Source organism: Scomber scombrus, chromosome 8, assembly GCF_963691925.1.
Source record: "Scomber scombrus chromosome 8, fScoSco1.1, whole genome shotgun sequence".
Classification (NCBI taxonomy): Eukaryota; Metazoa; Chordata; class Actinopteri; order Scombriformes; family Scombridae; genus Scomber; species Scomber scombrus.
In genome coordinates this window covers 19,293,659-19,314,912 of record NC_084977.1, presented here as the reverse complement: position 1 = coordinate 19,314,912, position 21,254 = coordinate 19,293,659, and the positions used below count along the sequence as shown (strand labels likewise).

The window sequence follows — 21,254 nt, the reverse complement described above, 5'->3', positions numbered from 1 at the left end:
ATTTGCATATGTGACACTATTTTTTCTATAAGGTAAATATGCCTGCAGCCTATTGTTAACACTGCAGTGCATACAACTCAGACTCCACAATGACACATAAACAAGTCTACTAGACATCAGCTGAACTATGATGAGGACATGAGTTTAGCAGGGGGCACATGTATGCACTGCTCTGTTCACTGGAATAGTAGTCCCACATCAGTGCTGCTTCATGCTATGCCATGTGATTTGTGCATCATGGTAGAGGTATTATGCCCTATTTACAGTAAATTAAGGCTCTATCTTGATAACTGCAGCAATGAGGACATGTTATCTTCCCACAGCTGCATTTTGATATGCTTGTTCAGTGGCTTCACCATACCTGAAGGTCTGCCATACCTCTCACATGTGATGTATTTCAACCAACTGTCATACTGCCATTGACCATGAACTCCAGGTCACCCTATGGTACAAGGATGAAACCCTGTCAAATATTGTTTCACTGGCAGACATACTCAGCCCATCAGACAGAAAGACCATGCAGCTGCACCCAAACACTCAACAATAGGATGCTTGTTCTGGGGCAGAAATGGCCTGGTCCCTTTTTTGGGGAAGGGGTGATGTGAGCGGGTGGTCAAATATTTCAGGGGTTTTGCAATAGGATAATCTTATGTGACGTTCCTTTGAATGGAAGTGATTGTCGGCAGATTTGTGAGAATTCATCAAAAAGAACAACTCCCTGCCACGACAGGCATCATTATTTAATGTATATAGCAATTAAATATGAAGCATTGCAATGTTTCACAAAAAAGGGGGACAAAGATGTATTTATTTATAGTCATTGCTGGCTAAAAGGCCAAGTCAAATTAACCTAGAAACACGGTGCAACATAATTAATGTATTGTTAAAGTAACAGACAAATGCCAAAAACTCTGGGATGTGACAATCAGTTCAATCAGGTCTATAAATGAGTGCATGTGTGGGAAAGATGGTGAGAGGGAGAGCGAGAGAGAGAGAGGGTGAGTGGGAGGGAGAGAGAGAGAGAATACCAAAAGCATGATGCATGGAAAAAGTCTTTCAGTTTGGACTATACTAAGCTAATCAAAATGGCGCATTGTCATGGCAGACAGCAACAAGGACTACAGTGAGTAACTTTGTGAAACTGACACTTTACAGATAATTACTGGAAATGCAATTTAGGGAAATTAATGACACATTTTGAAACTGCTGTAGTCAACTCATATCATGCATATTGCATATTTTATGCATTTATTTTTAATGTATTATTATTTTGATCATTATTATTATTATTATAATTATAATTATAATTATTATTATTATTATTAGTAGTAGTATTATTATTATTTATCTATTTATTTTGAATTACACAGGGCCCTTAACTGAAGGAAGGAAACAAATGTGCACACACACATTCACACACACACACACACACACACACACACACACACACACACACACACACACACACACACACACACACACACACACACACATTCACACAGACACGCATATACAGTACTCCTTTGTTGGAAGTATTTGCCAATTAGCAAGTTGTGGAGTTGGAGTGGTAATTAAGCTTTCCAGTCGGCTGGTGTCTGTGTACAGCTTAGCTGAGACAGGTCCGAAGCTAAACGCCTCGCTATTTGTCCAGCAATTATGTCAGGTCCCCATGTCACAGTGCAGACGTGACCAATTAGCTGTGCCAAGCTAAAGTGAAAGAGAGGGATTATGGCAGGAAAGAAGGGAGAGGGTGAAAAAGTAGACAGAACGGGTGTGGGGTGTTGTGGGGAGCTCGTAAGCGGGAGTGTGAGGGATTGTCTGTAGGGAATAAGACAGAATAAAGGGAGACAGAGTTTGGCTTTGGAAATGAGGGGAAGAAGTGGGTAAGGAGGGTGTAGGGGGGAGGATTTATTTTTTTCTATAGCTGTGTGATCATGTTTTGCATTGATCCTCGTCCTGACCGACATGTGGCTGAGACATGCTAATGCAGAGTGATATTTATGCTAATACCGCCTCACTGACCGGGTGGGGATAAGGAATTAATCTTTATTGACGTCTCAATAATTCTCCCTTGCATTATATGACATATTTTGATGAAACAGGCCTGCACACAATCAATATTCTCCAGCTTGGAGTAATGTGACACTATGTCAATAGCCGTAGGAAAGTATACAGTCCACTAGTTCATCTTGGCACTGGTCCATATTTACTTCAAACTGACAGATTATATGTCATATGGATCACTGATGGAATACTAGCTATTTGGGCAAGTAAAAACAACTCAAAGTCTATGATAAGGTCGGTATATCTCAGGAAAGGCATGGTTCAATTACTTCTCCCTCACATGGAGTGTAAGTTTTGTCTGCCAAAGTAGAGGGTTGTTGTTCCAAATGATGCAATAGAGAAAAATGCAGATCCCGTGTCCATGAAATGCTGCTGGCCCTTTAATATGTGGCCAGTGGTCCAACTCAGTCCATTACCTGAGAACAACACTGGAGAATGAGAAGTTGAGGAGGTCTGAGATAAAATGTATTCTGCCTGCTGCAACACAAAAAGAACCCACATAATCCTTAGTTGAAACTTCTCCGAGCACATCTAGGGGGGAGCGTTTCGAAAATATCTGCTCTATCCACCGAGACCGCCCGATCCAAGGCTCTGTATTTAATTGGACAGAGAGAGGGAGAAGAGGGGAGCCAGGGGACAAGACGAGGGGCGGATGAGGTAGAATCTATGATCTGAGCATCTTTCCCTTTTTTGCTGGAAAACAAGACTGTTGGCTCACTGCCTGCAGAGATGAGTGGAGCTCATATTAATTAGCTGGTTTGAAACACAATATGGGGAGCTTTTGTGCTGCAAGTTACTGACATAGCTTTATTGTGGATTGCAAACTTTTTGATTTGATTGTGACAACATGTCTTGCAACTTGTTTGCCTGACAGAAAAATTAACTCTGTTGTGATAGTAACTTTTGAGACATCATATCTGATTTGGAATGATTCTGCTATATTTTGGCATTCTTTTGGACAGATTAAACATGTGGTTTTTGACAGCCTAATTAGGCAAACTGCTTTAGAATTGTGGTATTTAACTCTCAGTAAAAACTTAAATGATGGAAAGGAACTTGGCAACTAAAGGAGCATTAGAAATAGATGAACTCTGGGTAACTTCTCCCAAGGATCAATATCCACTCATCAGGTGCCTGTAGCTATAAAGATGAAAGATAGCGTTACAAAACATTTTTTTTTTACAGACAGTGTTACTCTTAATGTCCTCAGGCCTTTCCACAGCAAGGAGAATAATGCAGCCTAAACCTGTCTGAAACAAAACACATCAAATCAGAGAGCTTAGTTTCGATGAAAAATGAACAATTCCTGCTTACAGGTAGACTGAGTGCATTAATAGCAATGTGAAGAGTTAAATCTGGGAGTGCAGTATGTTTATCTAAAGAAGATAGTTATCTGAATAGCTTTGATGCCACTATATCAAACAAAAACGGTTATTGTGAAAGCCACATGAAGTTCTGGTAATGATTATAGGAGTGAGAGACGGCCATAAATGATAAGCAGTGAAATTGAATGTGTTTGTTTTGGGCAATTACTTGACTTGGAGAACGTGTGTGATTATGAGTTGGCATGGCACCTCTTAGAAGAGCATGTTAAGTCCACATTAATTAATTATCAGTTCAAAAACACAACACAAAGACTCAGTCAGGATATCAGGTCACATTTCTTAAAATAATTTAATTGCAAAAGGGTCTTTTAAAAATATTTCTACAAGAATGCATCATTTTTTTAGTAATTTGTTGTGTATGTCTGCACCATTAAATACATCTCAATGCTTTTCAAAGAGGAATTAACAATTGCATTTCTCAGCGCTTTATTCCATCTCACCCCCCATTTCACTATACATGTACAGAATACTCTCACTTCCTTTTGTGAAGCAGGGCTCTTCAAAAGTGACTAAAAGACAGATGTGGAGTGAGCTTGTTAGAAGACAAAAGGCAAGAACAGTACTGTATATATGCATTTAAAACAGACAACTGAAGCAAGGAAAGTCATAAAGTTGTAAGTGAAGGGGTTGCAGGGAGGGCAGCTGTGTGTGCTGGAAGATTAATTGGGGGATGAAAAATACAGAAAGAAAGATGGAAGGAATGTTGGGATAGTTTGAATCCTATTGGCACACGAAGAGATAACCCTATCTGACAAAGCCTAGATTCTGCTGATCAAAATGTTTCTATATAAAATGGCAATCCTGTTCTTCTACATACTCACACAAACACACACACACACACACACGCTCACACACAAACATAACAGTCCATCTTAAATTTCAGCAAAGTGTAGTCAGGAGGATGAACAAAAAACACGAGTCAGTTTCTTTCCTCTCTGTGAACGTAAAATATTAAACACACCCATGAATGTGTGAAAAATCCACTCAAAGATTAATTGTTTGCACTTGATGTGGTGGCAGTTTAATCACTTTAAGATGTGAAACAGCGCCAGTTGAGCTCATCACTCACGGTCGGTTGAGTTTGGTGAACACAACTCCAGAACCCAGCACACCATGTGCACCTCATCAATAGTTAATGCAAGCTCTAAAGCGCTGCTATTTTTCATGAGTGGGCATGTCTGCCATCTGATTGTGTTTAGCCTCCATATGCCCCCCTTCTCTATTTTTATGCTCATCAACTGTGTCTTGTTTGGTGCCACATGCGAGTTTGCAACAGTGGGGCTTAGCTGATTGAACGATTGAGCTGAGTGAAAGAAGGGATAGTGATATTGTTTATTCCCGGGAGACTTTCACTAAGAGTGAGCTTCTGATGTCATTACTTCTCCTCTTCTGTCGTCTCCAAATGTGGACTGTATCATGTTTTTCCAATCAAAATGCTGTTTCATTTTGAGATAAACTAACGTATTCTGCAGAATAGTACCTAGAAAATCTGTTTGCTGATCTAACAGGCACTTTCAACACTTTCTAATCATGTCAACAAACCATTTCTTCTCCCATACCAATGCCTCAGATTCTCCGACACGGGATCAAAACTGACAAGTTGATGAAAACCATTTGGGATTTGAGACTTATTTACTGTATAGTTTAACGGTAAGTACACAACTATTGGTATCATTACTTGATTGTGTACTACAACTGTAACAGTTTAGTAAGCCCTTTACAGAATGTATTAGCAGTAGTGAAAACGTCTGTATGTGGAAAAAGATGAAACAATATAAAATAAGAAACACATTGTTGTTTTGCATAATATCCTCCATGTCTTTTGAAGAGACTTTAAAGAGGCTGACAAAAGTAATATGGCAAGACATACTGCATGGCCACTAACATCACGCTATCAGTACACACCTAACTAATAATATTCACATATTGCATTGATAAGCCCCAACCCAAACAATATGGTAACTGTCTGGAAGATCACACCAGTGATGCAGCCATATTCCTTAATCCCATACCATCAAACACTCCTCTATGAGAAACGCAAATAGTATGGTCTTCGTGATGCAGCTGCTATCATTTAGGTTGAGGGGGCCTGCAGATTTTGGTAGTGTGCATGCCAGGGCTGTTGATCTTGCACTGTACTAATCATGCAGCAGGCTGAGCTCAGACAGGATGATTGCAGGCCAGACAGGAAATGAAGAGAGATAATGACAGGTCATCCCGCCGTATGTCTGCGCTCGCTGCATGCTCGTATCTTTGCAAAGCCAGATTGGCTGCTGCATTAATCGACCTGACAGACAAAGACCAGTAAGTTTCTCTTCTGACAGCTCTGTTTCAGGGAAGTAAACTGCAGGTCCTGTGTTGGAGCTCTGCCTCTGGGATGATTGAAATAATTGGCAGTTAGGCTGACTAGACCATCTCTTTAACAATTACTTAAAAAGTCCTACATATAATGGGTTGGGAGGATCCCATTGTTGAAGGTGATGGTCAATTAGTAAAATTAAAACAAATGTAAACCACAGGGACGCATTTGAGTTGTTTGCAGGAGGTTTTGGAGTTGAAAAATGCTCCTGGAAGACAATTAGTAACAGCTCAGTGCTTTACAAATGCTCTTTATATTGAGAGTGGGAATGGATTGGGGAACCTTAATATTCAACTTGCTTAAACACGCCTTCACAGACACTCACACAACAATGGACAAGGAGCAAAAGGGCATCATGTGGCTGTAGGTCTGATTTAAACACTATTACCCGTTGTCTAACCATTGCTATTATACTACTCTTCTATACTCTCTCTCTCTCTCTTTCTTCTTCCTTTGCACTGTTCATTTTTACTGTGACCAAACATTTCACAACAACACTTCCATTTTGTCAAAACACCATTTTTCTTTTGTTATTTCTCGTATTTTTGCTACAAAACATGTACAGGCTGTTTAGAACAACAACAAAAATACAATATCCAATTTATATGCAATTTATTTTGTTTAATAATCATCAATTCATTAGCTGAATCCTCTTGGAGTTTCTCTTCCATTTGATTGTTCCAAGTCCACTGTCCCAAATGGTCTATCGTCCATCTTGGTGGGGGCTGGGGGGTTGGCGGGCGAGGTACAAATAAATACATAGGGCAGGATGTCAAGAAATTAAAACAAGAATTTTAATTATTTCTAAATCCAGATAATAGTAAGTAGAAATTAAGGTGTCCGTCAAGGGTTTCTGCTTGATGCATACATATATATACATATATATGTATGTCCAGTTCATTTTTTGGATTCAATAAAAAATAATGTTTAACAGTTGTCCACAGAATATAGCGTAATTGTTTCAGATATATTTGCTCCTTGTCACGGTTCAGTTCATGCGTTAATTCTCCACGGTGGCAAATAGCGGAAGCTGTATTGTACAGTATACTTGTGTGCAACTTCACACACCCGCACGTCCAAACACACTTAATCACACATACACGCACACATGCGCACACGCACATACAAATACGCACACAAAAGGCCAAGTGGTCTTTCTATTGTGTTGCCACAGTCCTTGTCTCCCCTATATCACATGAAGCGTCCAGTAGGGGTACTTAGGTTTGACCGGCCATTTTGAAACCACAATTTCCCCCAAAAAGTGTAAGAAAGCCAAGAAAAGTAAAAAAAGAAAGAAAGAAAAAGAAAAAAACAGGTGTGTGGACTAATAACAAAAGAAAAAAAACATGATGTGTAAAAACAGTTGATGAGCAGGTGATCCCAATCTGTGAAACTATCCTGAGACACTTCAGGTCATGGTGAAGAGGTCATCTGGTGACCTGTTGAGGATTTAGCAGCCAAAACAAGTGTCCAAAAATGTTGCTGCCCCCTGTCATCCTCTTGACTTTTGACCTCAGCCCATGTATCCTTTTTTACCACCTCACCCTTCTTCAGCAAGTGCCCTTTAGATAACACACCTTCAATATGAAGATGGAGAACAACACACACGTGCACAGTTAAACAACTTCAGGGAAAAATGTCCTCGGTCTCCTGTGGGTCCAAAACACCTCTGTTTTTGTTTTGTTTTTTATACGCATGAACATTTGTTCAGTGTTTTTATATTAGAGTGTTCATTCTTTACTATTTATTATGTCCATCACAGCTGGGTTGAGGGGTCCAGGGAAGGGGCTCTTGCATGAGGATCAGAGTGTGACGTTTCAGTTACAAGGCTGAAGTCAACCTCACTAAAATAACACATGCATGCAAATGTCAACCCGCACCAGAGCTGGTGAGGCACGCATGGGATATAAAGGGGTTAACTCATACTCCTCTTTCAAAAACACACAAATTCTGGTTCAATGAAAAAAGAAACAATGATGAAAAACAAAAAACAGGAACAAGAAATGGAAGTTGTAGTGAAAAAAGAATGAAAAATAAACTAGTCAGAGGCACTGCAAGCCAGTTTGATAGCGTGTAATTGGCAGAGATGGGTCAGGCAGCTAGGGTTTTCCAATGGCTCTCTCTGGCACAGTTCCTCCCCCTTTTTTCTTCTGTCTTGCTGTCCTTCGACTGCATCAGTCTGTGTGTCCTGTTGTTCAGACCTGGACAGGAAGTGTTTGGTTCATCTGTAGTCTCATGTCCTGAATGCTACCAAGAATCTTCTTCTGGTGGCCAGCCAACGTTACCCCTATCCGCAGCAAGTCCCTGTGAAGTAAGAAAAAAGGAGAAGAAAAATAAGAACAGGTGGCTCAGTCATAGAAAAAAAAAAGTAGGCAAACATCGCATGTATGAAGTTAAAGTGCAAATTTCACTTTCAGCCACAAGTAAACACCATCTCTGATAGAGATGGTGGGAACAGGGACAGGCAAGAACCTTGGCAATCACCCATAAAATGGCTTCCTCGGGGTATGTCAACAAAATGGGGACACTCATCCAGGTATAGCGAATGCTGGTTCTAATGTGACATACTTCTGTTGCCTGGCAGGTGGGCAAGAAGAGGGGACTCAAACAGCCATAATGTGATAGTTAATGATTACAGAGCAAATTTAGCTACTGTTCAGCAGCTGCTAGACTTCACAGAGTCCATAAAAGCCTGGCGCTTAGTTAGAGAGTCAGGAGAGTTTTCTTTGTGTGTAAAATATAATACAGATTACCCAGTTAGTAGACTGTCATTCATACTTAGAATGAGCCTGTGTGTCAGTAAACACACAACATTCCTCCAAATTATCCAAGAAACATTGCAGCAAATAAGACTACAAAGTATAAATGAGTCTTACCCAAGGGATCAGACCAGCTGCAGCTTGAACTTTAGATTAAGTAGAGGGCATGTATGTTGACATACAGTTGACATTACTACACCCTTAAAAAGGCCTGGGAGAGCACACCTGCTTTAGCCGTCATTAGTCAGATGCCATAATCTAATCATTGTGGCCATGTTGGTTTAACACTGTACAATAATATCACGAGAACCTCCCGTTTCCGCTCGCCTGTTTGATTTCCCCAGTCGATAACTGAGGAGAGCGGACGGCGTCTGGGGCAGCGATTAGCTGACTGTTGGGGCTCTGCCACAGTCTGCGTCCTCTCCATTCAGTCATGCACGCGCACACACAAACACACACTCGCACACAGACACACAAACACACACGCACACACACACAAATACTGGATAATCTAATAGTACACACAGACACTATACTCTCTGCTTGTCTAAATGACTTTGTGGTCCTATCTATTTGAGTACAAAAGTGTGTGCATAAACCAAAATGTGAACAAAAGGCGCGCACGCACACGCACACGCACACACACACACACACACACACACACACACACACACACACACACACACACAAATCCACACAGCACATTCATCCTCTCCAAAGCTAAATAAGGGTGCATCACTGATATTTCACACAAATAAATGGTGTGGTTTTTTTTTTCATATTTCGCCATCCCTATCAGCGCAGCGACGGAGGATGAAATGATAATAAATGGGAACCATTAGAGGAATTACTGGCCATTAAGGGCAACAGAGAGCCACAGTACACCACACCTGTCAGCCTGACCAAATTGAAACAAATTACCCCCACCTCCATTGCCATTATGCAGCTAATGAGAATGATTTATTTATCATTATAATCCTAATTCATTTATTTGATCATCACTGGCCTCCAATTTCCATGATTTCCATTACATCATTTCCTGTTTGTAAACAGGGCTGGAAGTGGATGAGTCTTCAAGGTCAACTGGAGATTGTAGTTAAGAAACCTGCTACAAGTGCATATTGAAAAATTGTACTGCTGTATTACAAGGGTGTACTTGTGGATTATGTACCTGATTTGTCCACTTCTGACCCACATAACTGTTTTGAGTACCGTCCTGACAAAATAATCCTTGCCACCCAACAGCAAACCAATCCTGATTGGTCAATTACATACCAAATTACAAGGAAAGCATAGAGGATTTTCTGTTTTCTCTTCATTAGTGTTCTTTACACTATAGTATGAGTATAATACACTCATTTATATTATAAATATTGGACCACATCACAGCATACTGTATGTCTTCAAGGTGTGATTTAGGTTTGTTTCTTAAACACTTGCAAAATGAACCAATATAATGTACAATTTGCCCTATTTCCATTCTTTATGTTTGTTACTAAGTTGATGTCTGGACCTACTCTGTACACACTTTTCCACATCACATGTTTAATTTAGCCATGAGACTATTTTTATTCCCTCAAGGTCAATGTGTATAACGTTAATTTGACTCTCAAACTCAGTCCAGTCAATCACTTTAGGCCTGATTAGCAGAATCTACTCCCGCTCCACTCACTCTGCTGTCATCTGGGCCACCAGGTCAAAGGAAGCAAATCCGGCGTTGACAAAGTTGTCACGGTAGCGGCTCATCTTGATGGCGTCCAGCCAGTCTCCCACAGTGGTGAAAGTGGTATAGTCTGGCACACATCGGTCAAGCAAGGGCTGGGATACCCTACATGGGGGAGGGGAGGGAGGATGGAGACAGAGAAACAGAGAGAGAGAGAGGGTTAAGGTCGTCACTCTACTGCCTCTACCGGCCAACCTCACCCCCCAAACGCCCCCCGCTGAGCGCCACCTCTCCATCTCTCTTTTCCCCTCTCCTCTTTCTCCTCCACATATAAGGAGCTGTGTGCAGGGGGAATGGGGGTTTGTTGGGGGGGCACTTTTATGAGTGGAGAAACTGGCTGGAGGCATGGGTGGTGGATGCTGGGGTGCAGCTGGTGAGGCAACATGTGTATTCAGAGAGCAGATGAACCCGATATACTTTTCAAAACTTTTCTTGAAATTGAAATTCACATGGAACCTGATCATATTTGTACATAAAGTCGGCATTTTTTTAGTCAAGACAGCATTTATCTGGCAGCATCAGCAATGTAAGAATGTAGCATTTGCCATGTTTCCTATTTAATCTCTCATGAAATCCTGGACATTTCTGGATCACTCTCTTCCTGTTATGTTATGTTTCTTCTTGTTGCAATGAGATGTCACCATGTTGCATGGAAACTGACAGGAAAAAAACAACACAAAAAAACTTCAAATATAATGTTAGTTGTTGCTTGGAGTTGCACTTTAAAACCACCAACAAATGTGGTTTAAATCGGATCTGGGAAGACTGGATTTCGTGCCTCTTTGCTGGTCAGCTGAAATCAGGTTCAGGTTGCTTATGTTCACACTACTTAACTTGTAGGCAAATAGGCCGTGTGATGTATGGTACATAGTTATTGCATTTACAGTACATAGTGTCAAGGTGTGTATGTTCTTTCTGGCATGTCATTCAAGGTTAGCTTAACAAAAGGATGCATGCAACACAATCCCACAGAGGTGGAAGACATTTTGGGAAACAACAGGAATAACAGCAGAGAAATATCTGTGGAATGTAAACACAGATGTCGCTTACATGTGTGTGTGGCTGCATATTTTGACTGACTCATAAACCTGTTTTCAAAACATGGAAGGAGTGACTCCTGAACCTGCAAGTGTGATCGACTGTCTTCTATTTGCATATAAATGTATTTAACAGTGTGACCATTCCTTTAATCAGTGTGTCTGTGTGTGTATCCCTGGAAATGCGTTTTTGTGTGTTTTTCATGTTTCTACACAACTGCTGTCAGCCCAAAAAGGCAGATTTAAAGAAGAGCCTAACCCCCTGTGCCGATCAGTGCTGCAGATAGAGAGGCCACCTTGGGAGTTTTAATAAAACTGTGCTACAACTCTGAGCAAAGTGGAGCGGATGAACAAGAGAAGAGGTGGAGGTGGAGGGGGATGACAGGGAGGTGTGGGGAGGTGAAGGAGGAGAAACACACGAGGGAGCAAGCAAAAAGAAAGAGCACCACTGTCTCCCCTCCTCTCTGCTCTGTTGATCCCTGTCATCCATTTTGATGGCATTAGATTCATTAACAATTAAAAGAGGAATGGATGGAGAAAGGGGGAAAAAAGGGAAAAAAAGGCAAATAGAGGGAGTTAATAACAGTGATACAGAGGCTCCATTGAGTGGTGTAGATGGAGTGATTTTTAATAAGGCCTGTGCTTCAGAGCCTAAGGCCTCAGGCCGTTGTTAACGCCAGACGCTGGCTTCTCTTAATGGGGCATTGTTAGTCCTCCTTCTCTCAAGTTGGCTTCAAAAGGACCAGACTGTTGCTGACCACATGTGAGCCACAAGCAGAAACACAGCAGGGAAGTTGGGTAATATTGTAAGCTAGCTACATAGTGATACAGCTACATGATTCAATGTCAATGGTTGGGTCTTTCACAACGTCACTACTTTGCTTTTTTCAGCTGTGGGTGTTGGTTATTTCTGAAGTGTGTCTTTAGGAGAATAACGGAGAAGTAACTGTTGAGAGATATACAAAGAAAAGACCCATGCTACTGGTACCAGAAGCCTAACGACACCAAAGACCTACTGCTCATTACACTTTACACCTATAGTGCATTACGCAGTCATGTCAAGTACACATAGCTAAAAGAACTTTTAATCCCAGACAGTGTTAGCTAACCTCCAGCCACCCTTCAATGCCGACTAGGACGATAGTATCATCCCTCACACCTCCCTTGTTAGGTTTCTCGGCAGGAGGCCACCTCTCCACTGGCCCGTTTAAAATCTCGTTAGTGGCTAATTAAAAGGCGCTCCCATCTCTTTTTTGCATCGCCTTAATCGAGCTAATTAACCGCAAGCTTAATCTTCTAAGAACGTCACTCCGGTGGCCAACCGAGACCCTGGTTTCCCCCATGAGCCCAACCCAGGATTGTCTGCGGCCCTCCCTCAAGACAGAAAGACCCTGATGCAGGGATAGATAGGTAGGTCAACCCCCTCCCAGTCGCTCCAACTCTGCCACCCTCTATCCTCTGAATTCTTTCCAAGAAACAGGTTGCAGAGAAAGGTAGTGCAGCTAAATGTAGATGTGACATCATTGATTGAGCTCCCCGTTGGCAGAGCAGTAGCTTTAAGGGCTGTATTGAGCGATGGTAATTTGGATTTGCATAAGGGCCTGGGCTACATTTGTGAGAACTGCAGAGTTGTAATAGGAAAAATCTGCACTTTATAGGAGTTAAGAGATTGTTACGGCTGAGTCCGAGTGACTCTCATACACAGTATCAACTTGGATAAGGAACATTTGCACAGTGGAAATTATTACTGTGGTTGCTTTGGCTCAGGTTCAAATGAAATGGCTCGGTCAGTACTCTCACGTCTGAAAAGTCAAGTGACTTCATTCAATAAACTCACGTCCTGTTAATGCAATCTATCAGCAGAGTATAACAGGTCTCCTCTCCTCAAAGATATGACAAGAAAATCTGAGAGGATTTTTGGAAATCAATCTGCACTTAAGCAAGACCATAAATACACATTATATCCTTTATCAAGACCACTAATCCACCTAATACAGACTTCCAGGAACAGCATAAAATGTATTTCTATAATTACTGGCATGATAGAACTTTTGATCATCTATACGTTATTGTCTATAGAAGACATGATTTAATTGGGATTTTCCACATTCTCCACTACCTAACAAGATATACTGTATATATTTGCTTTAAGTCTTTGCTTGACAGAACTTTCAAACTAATGTTTAACTTAACGTGACAACATACTTTTTATATCATAATATTTCAACTTACCCAGTGGACTGTGTGCTGTTGGTGACCACCTTGAGGCTGGCAGCATTGCGGATGAGCTTATCCAGCGTGGCCACAATCTGGGTGAATTTGGGTCGCAGGTTCCTCTCTTTGACCCAGCAGTCCAACATGAGCTGGTGCAGCGCTGTGGGGCAGTCCATAGGTGGGGGCAGTCGATAATCCTGCTCCACGGCGTTTATCACCTGAGGAACAGTAAAAGAGGAGTCACAATCACTTGTAATCACCAAGTAAGGTGTAGAGGGAGGACAGACAAGAGAAGGAGAGAGATGGGTCGATGAAAAGAGCAACTAAGGGAAGACAGAATAGAATGAATGAAGAAAATGATGAGAAAGTCAGAGATAAACAGAAAAAAAGGCTTTAAGCTATACATAGAAATGAGGGCCAGAGAAAGATTAGCTGTGAGTGGTGGTTGTAGGCGGGTATGTAGAGAGTCAAAATGTTTTTTTTTAGACAGTGGTTGAAAACTACTGCAATTTTGTGAGACAGCCAACATTTTAAGGTATAGGGTAATAGCTTATGCAACAGAAAATCTTAGTTAACATATTATTATTGTATAAGAAACATACAATATGCATGTCACTTTCTGAACTTACATCCTGATTGCTCATGTCCCAGTACGGCCGCTCTCCGTACGACATCACTTCCCACATGACGATGCCGTAACTCCACACATCACTGGCTGAGGTGAACTTCCTGTAGGCAATCGCCTCAGGAGCCGTCCAGCGAATGGGGATCTTTCCCCCCTGTGGATATGCGAATGAGTAGGTGAGCATGAAATACTGGAGGGATGGAACACAAACACAGGATCACACACATACAAGAGGGAGAGAGATGGTGAGAAAAACAGTCTGAGGAAACATTGATGCACAACACAAGGGTGCATGCTGTACAACCCCAAGACCACATACACACAAGATTAGTCACACAGTTACAGAAAATGATATGTACAAACACATGAAGTTAATGCAACAATATTAAATGTGCTACAGGTATTTTTCAACATCAATATATCAAATTCATATCAGAATCCTGTCATGTAACTATCAAACAAATTGCACTGCAGGAGAGTTGATTGGTATCTCATGCTAGCAGTGTCTCTCAAAATTAAGAATTCACTCCCTAATTAACATCAGTGATTCCTGTCAGAGGACTTGCCACTCTTCTAACATTGCTCTGGGTGTTTCTGCTCTTTCTTTGGCCTTAAAGAATAGGATATACATGTTGAAACCATTTTTCAAACAGCCTTGTTTCATAGTTTGTCATTTTAACTCAGAGTGCAAAGCTTCTGCAGCCATTCCAGGTTAAGCATTCAAAAATCTTAAAAATCCAACAAGATATCCCTGCTTCTGCTCTTTTGTGGATATCAATAACCTAGATAGAGAGATAAGCAGTCATTCAGTTGGAATAATTTAAAATTTAAAATATTTTGTTTGACTGTACTTTGTTCCTGCCTGAACCTGTCTTTCAGCAGTATTACCATTTTTAGTGCAAGTAAAAACAAACAAACAAACAAACAAAAAAACCTCCCTGTCTTCCCACAATGGTCATATCATGTGGGAACAGACTTGACACAGATCTATTTTTTTATATACTCATTGTTGTAAAATCCATTTGTGAACAAGACTAAAATTAACATAATCATGATATATTGATGTTCAAATGTTCCATGTAGCACCTTTAAACATTGATTTCAAACATGAATACACAAGCACATGCAGGCAGTTAGACTCACCAGTGAGCTTGTATAGGTGGGATCTGAAGGGTCATCTTCGAGGAAACGAGATAGGCCAAAGTCTGATACCTTGCACACCAGATTACTGTTGACCAAGATGTTACGGGCAGCCAAGTCTCTGTGCACGTAGTTCATGTCTGACAGGTACTTCATGCCTGCTGCGATGCCGCGCAGCATGCCAACCAGCTGGATCACTGTGAACTGCCCATCATTGAGCTGGCAAAGGAAATGAGAGAATGACAAGGATAAATTAGATTGTAGATCAAGGTTGCATGTTCAAAGGAATGTATGTTTGTCTTCCCTTTACCTGTATTTGTCCTGCCTGTCTTTCTGTTTTCAATGCCTCTTACCGTCTTTGCATCATCTCTTTTTACTCCAATCTTTTCACATTGTAACATATTTCTAATTTTTGGCTAACCACCCTAACTTGTCTATACTGTATCTCCTTGTAAAACTCCCCTTTCTCTGTCAGACAGTATACTATATGATGGGACTTTGAGGCAGAGATTCATTAGAAACTGAGCTCTTTATAAATGTCACCAATTGCCTGAATGCAGCATTTGTCAGATGTTCATTGTGGGCTTTGCATCAGAGTTTAAGAAGACCTTTGATGGCTTCAAAGAAATGGAGATAACTAAAAGCAAAGTCAAGAGGATTTGGAACAATACATTAACCTTTATTGTGTGTGATGTGTTTGTGTGTGCTTGCGTTTTTGCTTACCCTTAGGAAAGAGTCCAGTGCCCCATTTTCCATGAACTCGGTCACAATCATCACTGGTCGACTTTTGGTGACCACACCCTCCAGACGAATGATGTTGGGGTGGTCAAACTGGCCCATGATGGATGCCTCTGACAGGAAGTCTCGCCTCTGGCGATCAGTGTAGCCCACCTTGAGAGTCTTGATGGCTACGATGATCTCCCGGCGCCCAGGCAGCTTGAGGCGACCACGGCACACCTCCCCAAACTCTCCTGTGAGAGCCCAGGTGAGATAGCCAGAGAAACAGCAAAGATGGAAAGAGAGAGAGAGAAAGAGGGAGGGGAGAGAGGCATGACGGAAGAGTGGAGGAGAGTGGGGGAAAAGAGGGGAGAGGGGACAGTTAACTGGTTAGAACCAAGGAGCCAGGGAAGGGTAGCAGGAGGGGTGGGACAGGGGGAACTGCGAGAGAAGCCAGGACTCTAGGCCAGTGTCAAGGGATGGTGGTGATGGGGGAGCATACAGTGACTTTGTGCTGTTAAGCTACAGATGAAAAGTAACAGCATGGTGAATGTGAGGCATGGTAATGGAATATGAACAGATGTAGAGTAGAAACAAATGCATGTTGAAATAACAAAAAAAAAATGGGTCAATGAGGGTGATAGGGTGATAGGAGTTGAAGGGGACAGAGAAGGTAGGGGGACAGGAAAAGGGGGGGGGGGGGGGTGCTAAGCTTCAGAGGGATCAGTGAAGCGGGCACAGGAGGAGGAGATGGGTGGAGACAGAAGCTTAGGGGTTCTGGGGGTTGCCGACGCTTTACGTTTAGAGTCTACACCAAGCGTGTGCATAAGTGCAAGAACAATTAGGCGATGACAACAATGTGTTTCAACATGGGTGCAAAGGTGACAGAATGAGGGAAGTATTGGGATAGAGGGCAGGGGATGGAGGAATGGAGGGATGGATTGAGTAAGGGGGAGAGGAGAGGGGGGGACAGGGAAAACAGGGGTTGAGGGTTTGTCACTTTTAAGGCGAATGCTGGGAAGCGACGGGTTTCAAGTAGTAGCCTCAGCAGTAGAAGAGCTGTCGTAGTAGTAGTAGCAGTAGTAATGGTAGTAGCAGAAGCAGTAGTAGGGATTCCCATCTCTGCCATCACAACGTCCTCCATTTTGGCTCAGATACAATGCTAAGAAAACTCAACCTCACTTGGCACAATCCTGCAGCTTTTGGGCAGAGATATTACTATCAAGTATATCAAATACATGAAATACTTTACTATCTACAACATCAAATGTCAGGGAGGGTTTCTAAAGGAGGAAACACACATCAGTGCAAGGAACAGGGGTCAAATATAGTGATAGTGAAAGCCATCTTGAAGGAAGAGGTCACTTAAAAATAAGTGGGGTCAAAAACAGCCAATCCTGGACAAGAAACATTGTAATATTTTATGCCTCATCCAGACAGGATTCATATTTCAGCGGGATGCGGAAAGCAAATATTAGCATGCTCTTTAACAAGTAGATGGCAAATCACTGGAATTACTTTGCAACTGGAAGGCCAACACATTCACCAGGCTAAAACACTTTGAAACAATTTAATGTAAGAGAGCCATAACCTATTTGATAAGCTTGTGGGGTCTGACGCTCCACATGTATGTCAGTAAAAATTGGTTTGTATGAAAATCTTTCATTTTACCCCATATAATTCAAAAGTGTGCACACTGACGATATTCAAAAGTAGGAAACAGAGAACTATAAATACTCAGGTTATACTGTCAAAGCATAAAGTATCTGGACAGGAAGTACCTGATCCCAACAAAATACAGCAAACATTTTATAATTTGCCAGTGATCAATATTGGAAGGATGTAAAAAAAATCACACACATGTGCAAGATTAAGCGCTTCCCCAGAGAAATGAATCCTGTCTGTATGGTGCTGAAATCATTTATTGTCCAAAATCTGCTTTCATTAGATTAAAGAAGATGCTTTATCAGTTAGAGTTAGTTTACTGCTATAGCATACTAATATACAATTATTATTATTATAATTTTGCACAGCAGCTCTCCTGTTCCAGGATTGGGCTCAAAATGTATTTAAGGACACAGGTTTAACAATAATCCACTACACAAAAAGTGTTACAACTACTCGCACATGGTATAGAAAACAACGCAAGGGTGCTAGGACTGTGCATCAAGCTAACTTAAAGAAAGAGAACATAACTAGTACTGATTTTAACACAGGAGAGTGCTGGAGATATCTATAAGACTTGAAAAGGGTTCCTAAGAGGTGACGAGTGAGGTAGGGGAGGGAGCAAGGAGAGGGCTAGCGATGAATTGAGTGAAAGTACCGCTTGGTGTGAAGTCCTCTAACGGTATGGCCTGGAGGTGACTAGCAGCCTTCCCCCTGTAGCTCAGGAGCTTTGGTGGGTTACCTGCGCCAATGACCTCCTCGATCTTCACGCAGGAGACGTCGATCTCCTTGGCAAACTCGCGCACCGCCTCGTTGGGGTCCTCATAGGTGAAGGGGTCAATGTAGACCTTCATTCCTGGCGTGACTATAGGGGATTCAGTGGCAAGAACGGGAAAGTGAATCTTTGCTGCCAAAACATCTTCTATAATAACCAAGTAAAAATCCTTTATAAAACTTCATTACTGTACTATACCGTCAAACAAATTCATGTTATGTGAGCTATTCTTTAGTGGTTGGGGATGCTATATCATTGCTAAGTAGAAACAGAAATATTGCTGTTGGTGGAATGTGGATAATTCAAAAAGGAGATTCGTCTCAGAAATGTCACTTACTGTACTGCTGCAGTTTCTCCGTGTACTCCGATTCTGAACCATTTCTCTGCTTTCTGTTGAGGAAGATGAAAACACAAACTGAGTCATGTGGACTGCACACAGTAGGGTGCAAATACTGGAAAGGAACAAAGACATGAAGAGAAAGTGGATCCCTAATAATGTCTGCTGAGATGCAGCCACACCACAATGTTGCTTGGTGAAAATGTTTTGTGTTTTTTGCATTGGAAGCAGCACACTGTATATAAAGATGTATCAATGCCTGGCAGTGAAGTTATTCATACTTGGGGACTGTAACACAAGTCTAAACAAAAGGACATCATACCATTGTCTGAAGCAGCAAGTGAAAGACATTCACTCTCGGTAACCCCGAGACAAAAGAAGACTCAAACAGCAAGCTCAGCTGTCTCGCCCTACAGACTGTTCATTTCAATTCAATCTGTGTCTTATTTTCTCCTCATGGACTCTTGCTCTCTTGCTGTCACTCTCTCTTTCCTTCTCTCTGTTTCTGTGTCCTCATCTTTCTTAATGTGTGCCTTCTGCCGGGGGGGGGGCTGTTACTTTTCGATGACAGAGCAAGGGGGCTGGGTTGTTGAAATTACATGTTAATGTGCTTCCTTTGTTGTCTAACCAGTAACCAGGGCAATAATACCCAATGGTGATTTGCATCTTATTTCAAATTCTAATTTGGTTCCGGAATATGCCGAAGCCTTGTGTTTTGTGTTATTACAATTTCTCCTTCTTCTTCTGTGGCACTCAGAGCAGCGGTTAAGCCAAGACCCTGAGAGAGACACAATGTAGCGGTGTGAAAATAGAGGAGAGCAAACAGGCAGTAGGAAGAACGAGAGGAGGGGGAGCCAGGGAGATTATTATTTAGTCTAGCGTGACCGATGCCCACGCTTGTCAGCCGCTGCCTGAACTGGCTTGTGGAGGGAACCCAGTGGGCGCCAGTCAGTGGTGGGTGCCAACCTTTCACACATGTATATACACATACACACACTGTATTTGCTGCTTGACAAATGAGTGGTATAAGGATAAACGAGTATGGTTAGATGCAGTTGATGCAGTGTCAGACTTTTTGAAAGGTGTGACCAGCCACTCGCATCTTCCCAGTCAATTGGGCCCAGCAGACAAGGGCGCATCTGGGCTCTTTGTGGTCGGGCAACCACACAGTTGATTCTGAGTGAGGCCATGAGGGCAGGCCTATCAGGCCCAACAGCTGCTCCATCATGCTGTGTCCAGTGAGCAAAGTAACATTTTAGCCAAGGCTGTTTACTATTCACAGATTCAGAAGGCTAATCTGGCATTCAGTTGCCTCACAGGTGGCACAGCAATCCGCTGAGACTGTTCTGGGGTGGTTTGGAGGACATACAAACAAAGTTGACATTTGAAGCTATCTCAGTTTTTTCAACTTGAAGTAAACATGTCTTGTACAAATGTTTCTTGAAGTCCTTGCTGTTTGAACATATTCTAGAAGCCTGGGAAAAGTACATGAGTAAGAGTAAAGTCTCCCATATTGCTCATTCTCATTTTTCAAATGTTTTAACTTTTTGATAGGCTAAAAGAAGAATTATATTCTGACCTGAGGCAGACAATAGCGATGACTACAACTGCAATGATGAAGACCAAGGTGGCAGTGGCTGATCCCACGATAAGTGGTAGCTGCTCCTGCCATGACTTCGGAGGGTCAGCTAAAGGGTCAAAGAAAGAAAATAGTTACTTAGAGAGCTTGTCACAAACACCCACGTTAGCTGTAGTCCATTTCTATTGCCTAAGTCTAACTAAAGATTTATACAATATGTTTCTCACTCCTACATTGAAATTGTATTCTTACATAAGTAAAGCCATACCTTTGTGTTCTTCCAGCCATATGAAGCAGAATAGAGTACAACCTCTGACTAATAAATGCATATATTAAGACTGCAAGATAGACTACTGAGTTCTTTTGCTTTGTCTGATTAATGAAAAGCACAAGAGAGCAAGACGCTGATACCCTGCCTGATTGCTCGAAAATGGTAGATTTTCACCAAATCATAAGTCATGAATTTTCAACAAGGATTTCAGTTCATTGAAAAATAGGTAAAGTAGCTTCTAGCTCTATAAGCTTTTGAGCCTCCATTATGTTGATAAGCTTAAGCACAGAACTATTACAGATATTGCTGTGGAGCGAGATAGCCCAATATATCCTTAAGTAATAAAGTAGATATTGGAGTGACATACTTTGCAGGTTGGTACTGAAGTCAGCTGGACTGCTGTAACGACCGTAGCCGGCCACTGTTCGGGCGCGGACCTGCACTACATAAGGCGTACCAGCCTTGAGACCTTCAATGCGGGCATTGCTCCGTTGGGCAGTCATGGTATGGGCGATGGCCTCACCTTGATCCTGCAGACAGACACGATCACCGATGAAAACAAAATGAAATATAATTCATTCATCATTATCCCCTCTCTGATTCT

The 21,254-nt window shown here is 41.8% G+C and overlaps 1 protein-coding gene across 1 annotated transcript in view; it reads right to left on the bottom strand.

The window, feature by feature from the left end:
- Positions 1 to 7,842: 7,842 nt before the first annotated feature.
- The window catches only part of LOC133985218 (ephrin type-B receptor 3-like), a 29,456-nt gene continuing 16,044 nt past the window's right edge, over positions 7,843 to 21,254 (bottom strand). Inside the window, exons 7-16 of the mRNA XM_062424814.1 lie at positions 21,018 to 21,173; positions 20,380 to 20,488; positions 18,801 to 18,853; positions 18,431 to 18,553; positions 16,030 to 16,277; positions 15,310 to 15,525; positions 14,171 to 14,320; positions 13,560 to 13,759; positions 10,240 to 10,395; positions 7,843 to 8,112 (exon numbers count right to left, since the gene is read on the bottom strand). Of these exons, the coding sequence (XP_062280798.1) occupies positions 8,004 to 8,112; positions 10,240 to 10,395; positions 13,560 to 13,759; positions 14,171 to 14,320; positions 15,310 to 15,525; positions 16,030 to 16,277; positions 18,431 to 18,553; positions 18,801 to 18,853; positions 20,380 to 20,488; positions 21,018 to 21,173 (1,520 nt within the window). The 3' untranslated portion in view covers positions 7,843 to 8,003. The remainder of the gene's footprint in view (positions 8,113 to 10,239; positions 10,396 to 13,559; positions 13,760 to 14,170; positions 14,321 to 15,309; positions 15,526 to 16,029; positions 16,278 to 18,430; positions 18,554 to 18,800; positions 18,854 to 20,379; positions 20,489 to 21,017; positions 21,174 to 21,254) is intronic.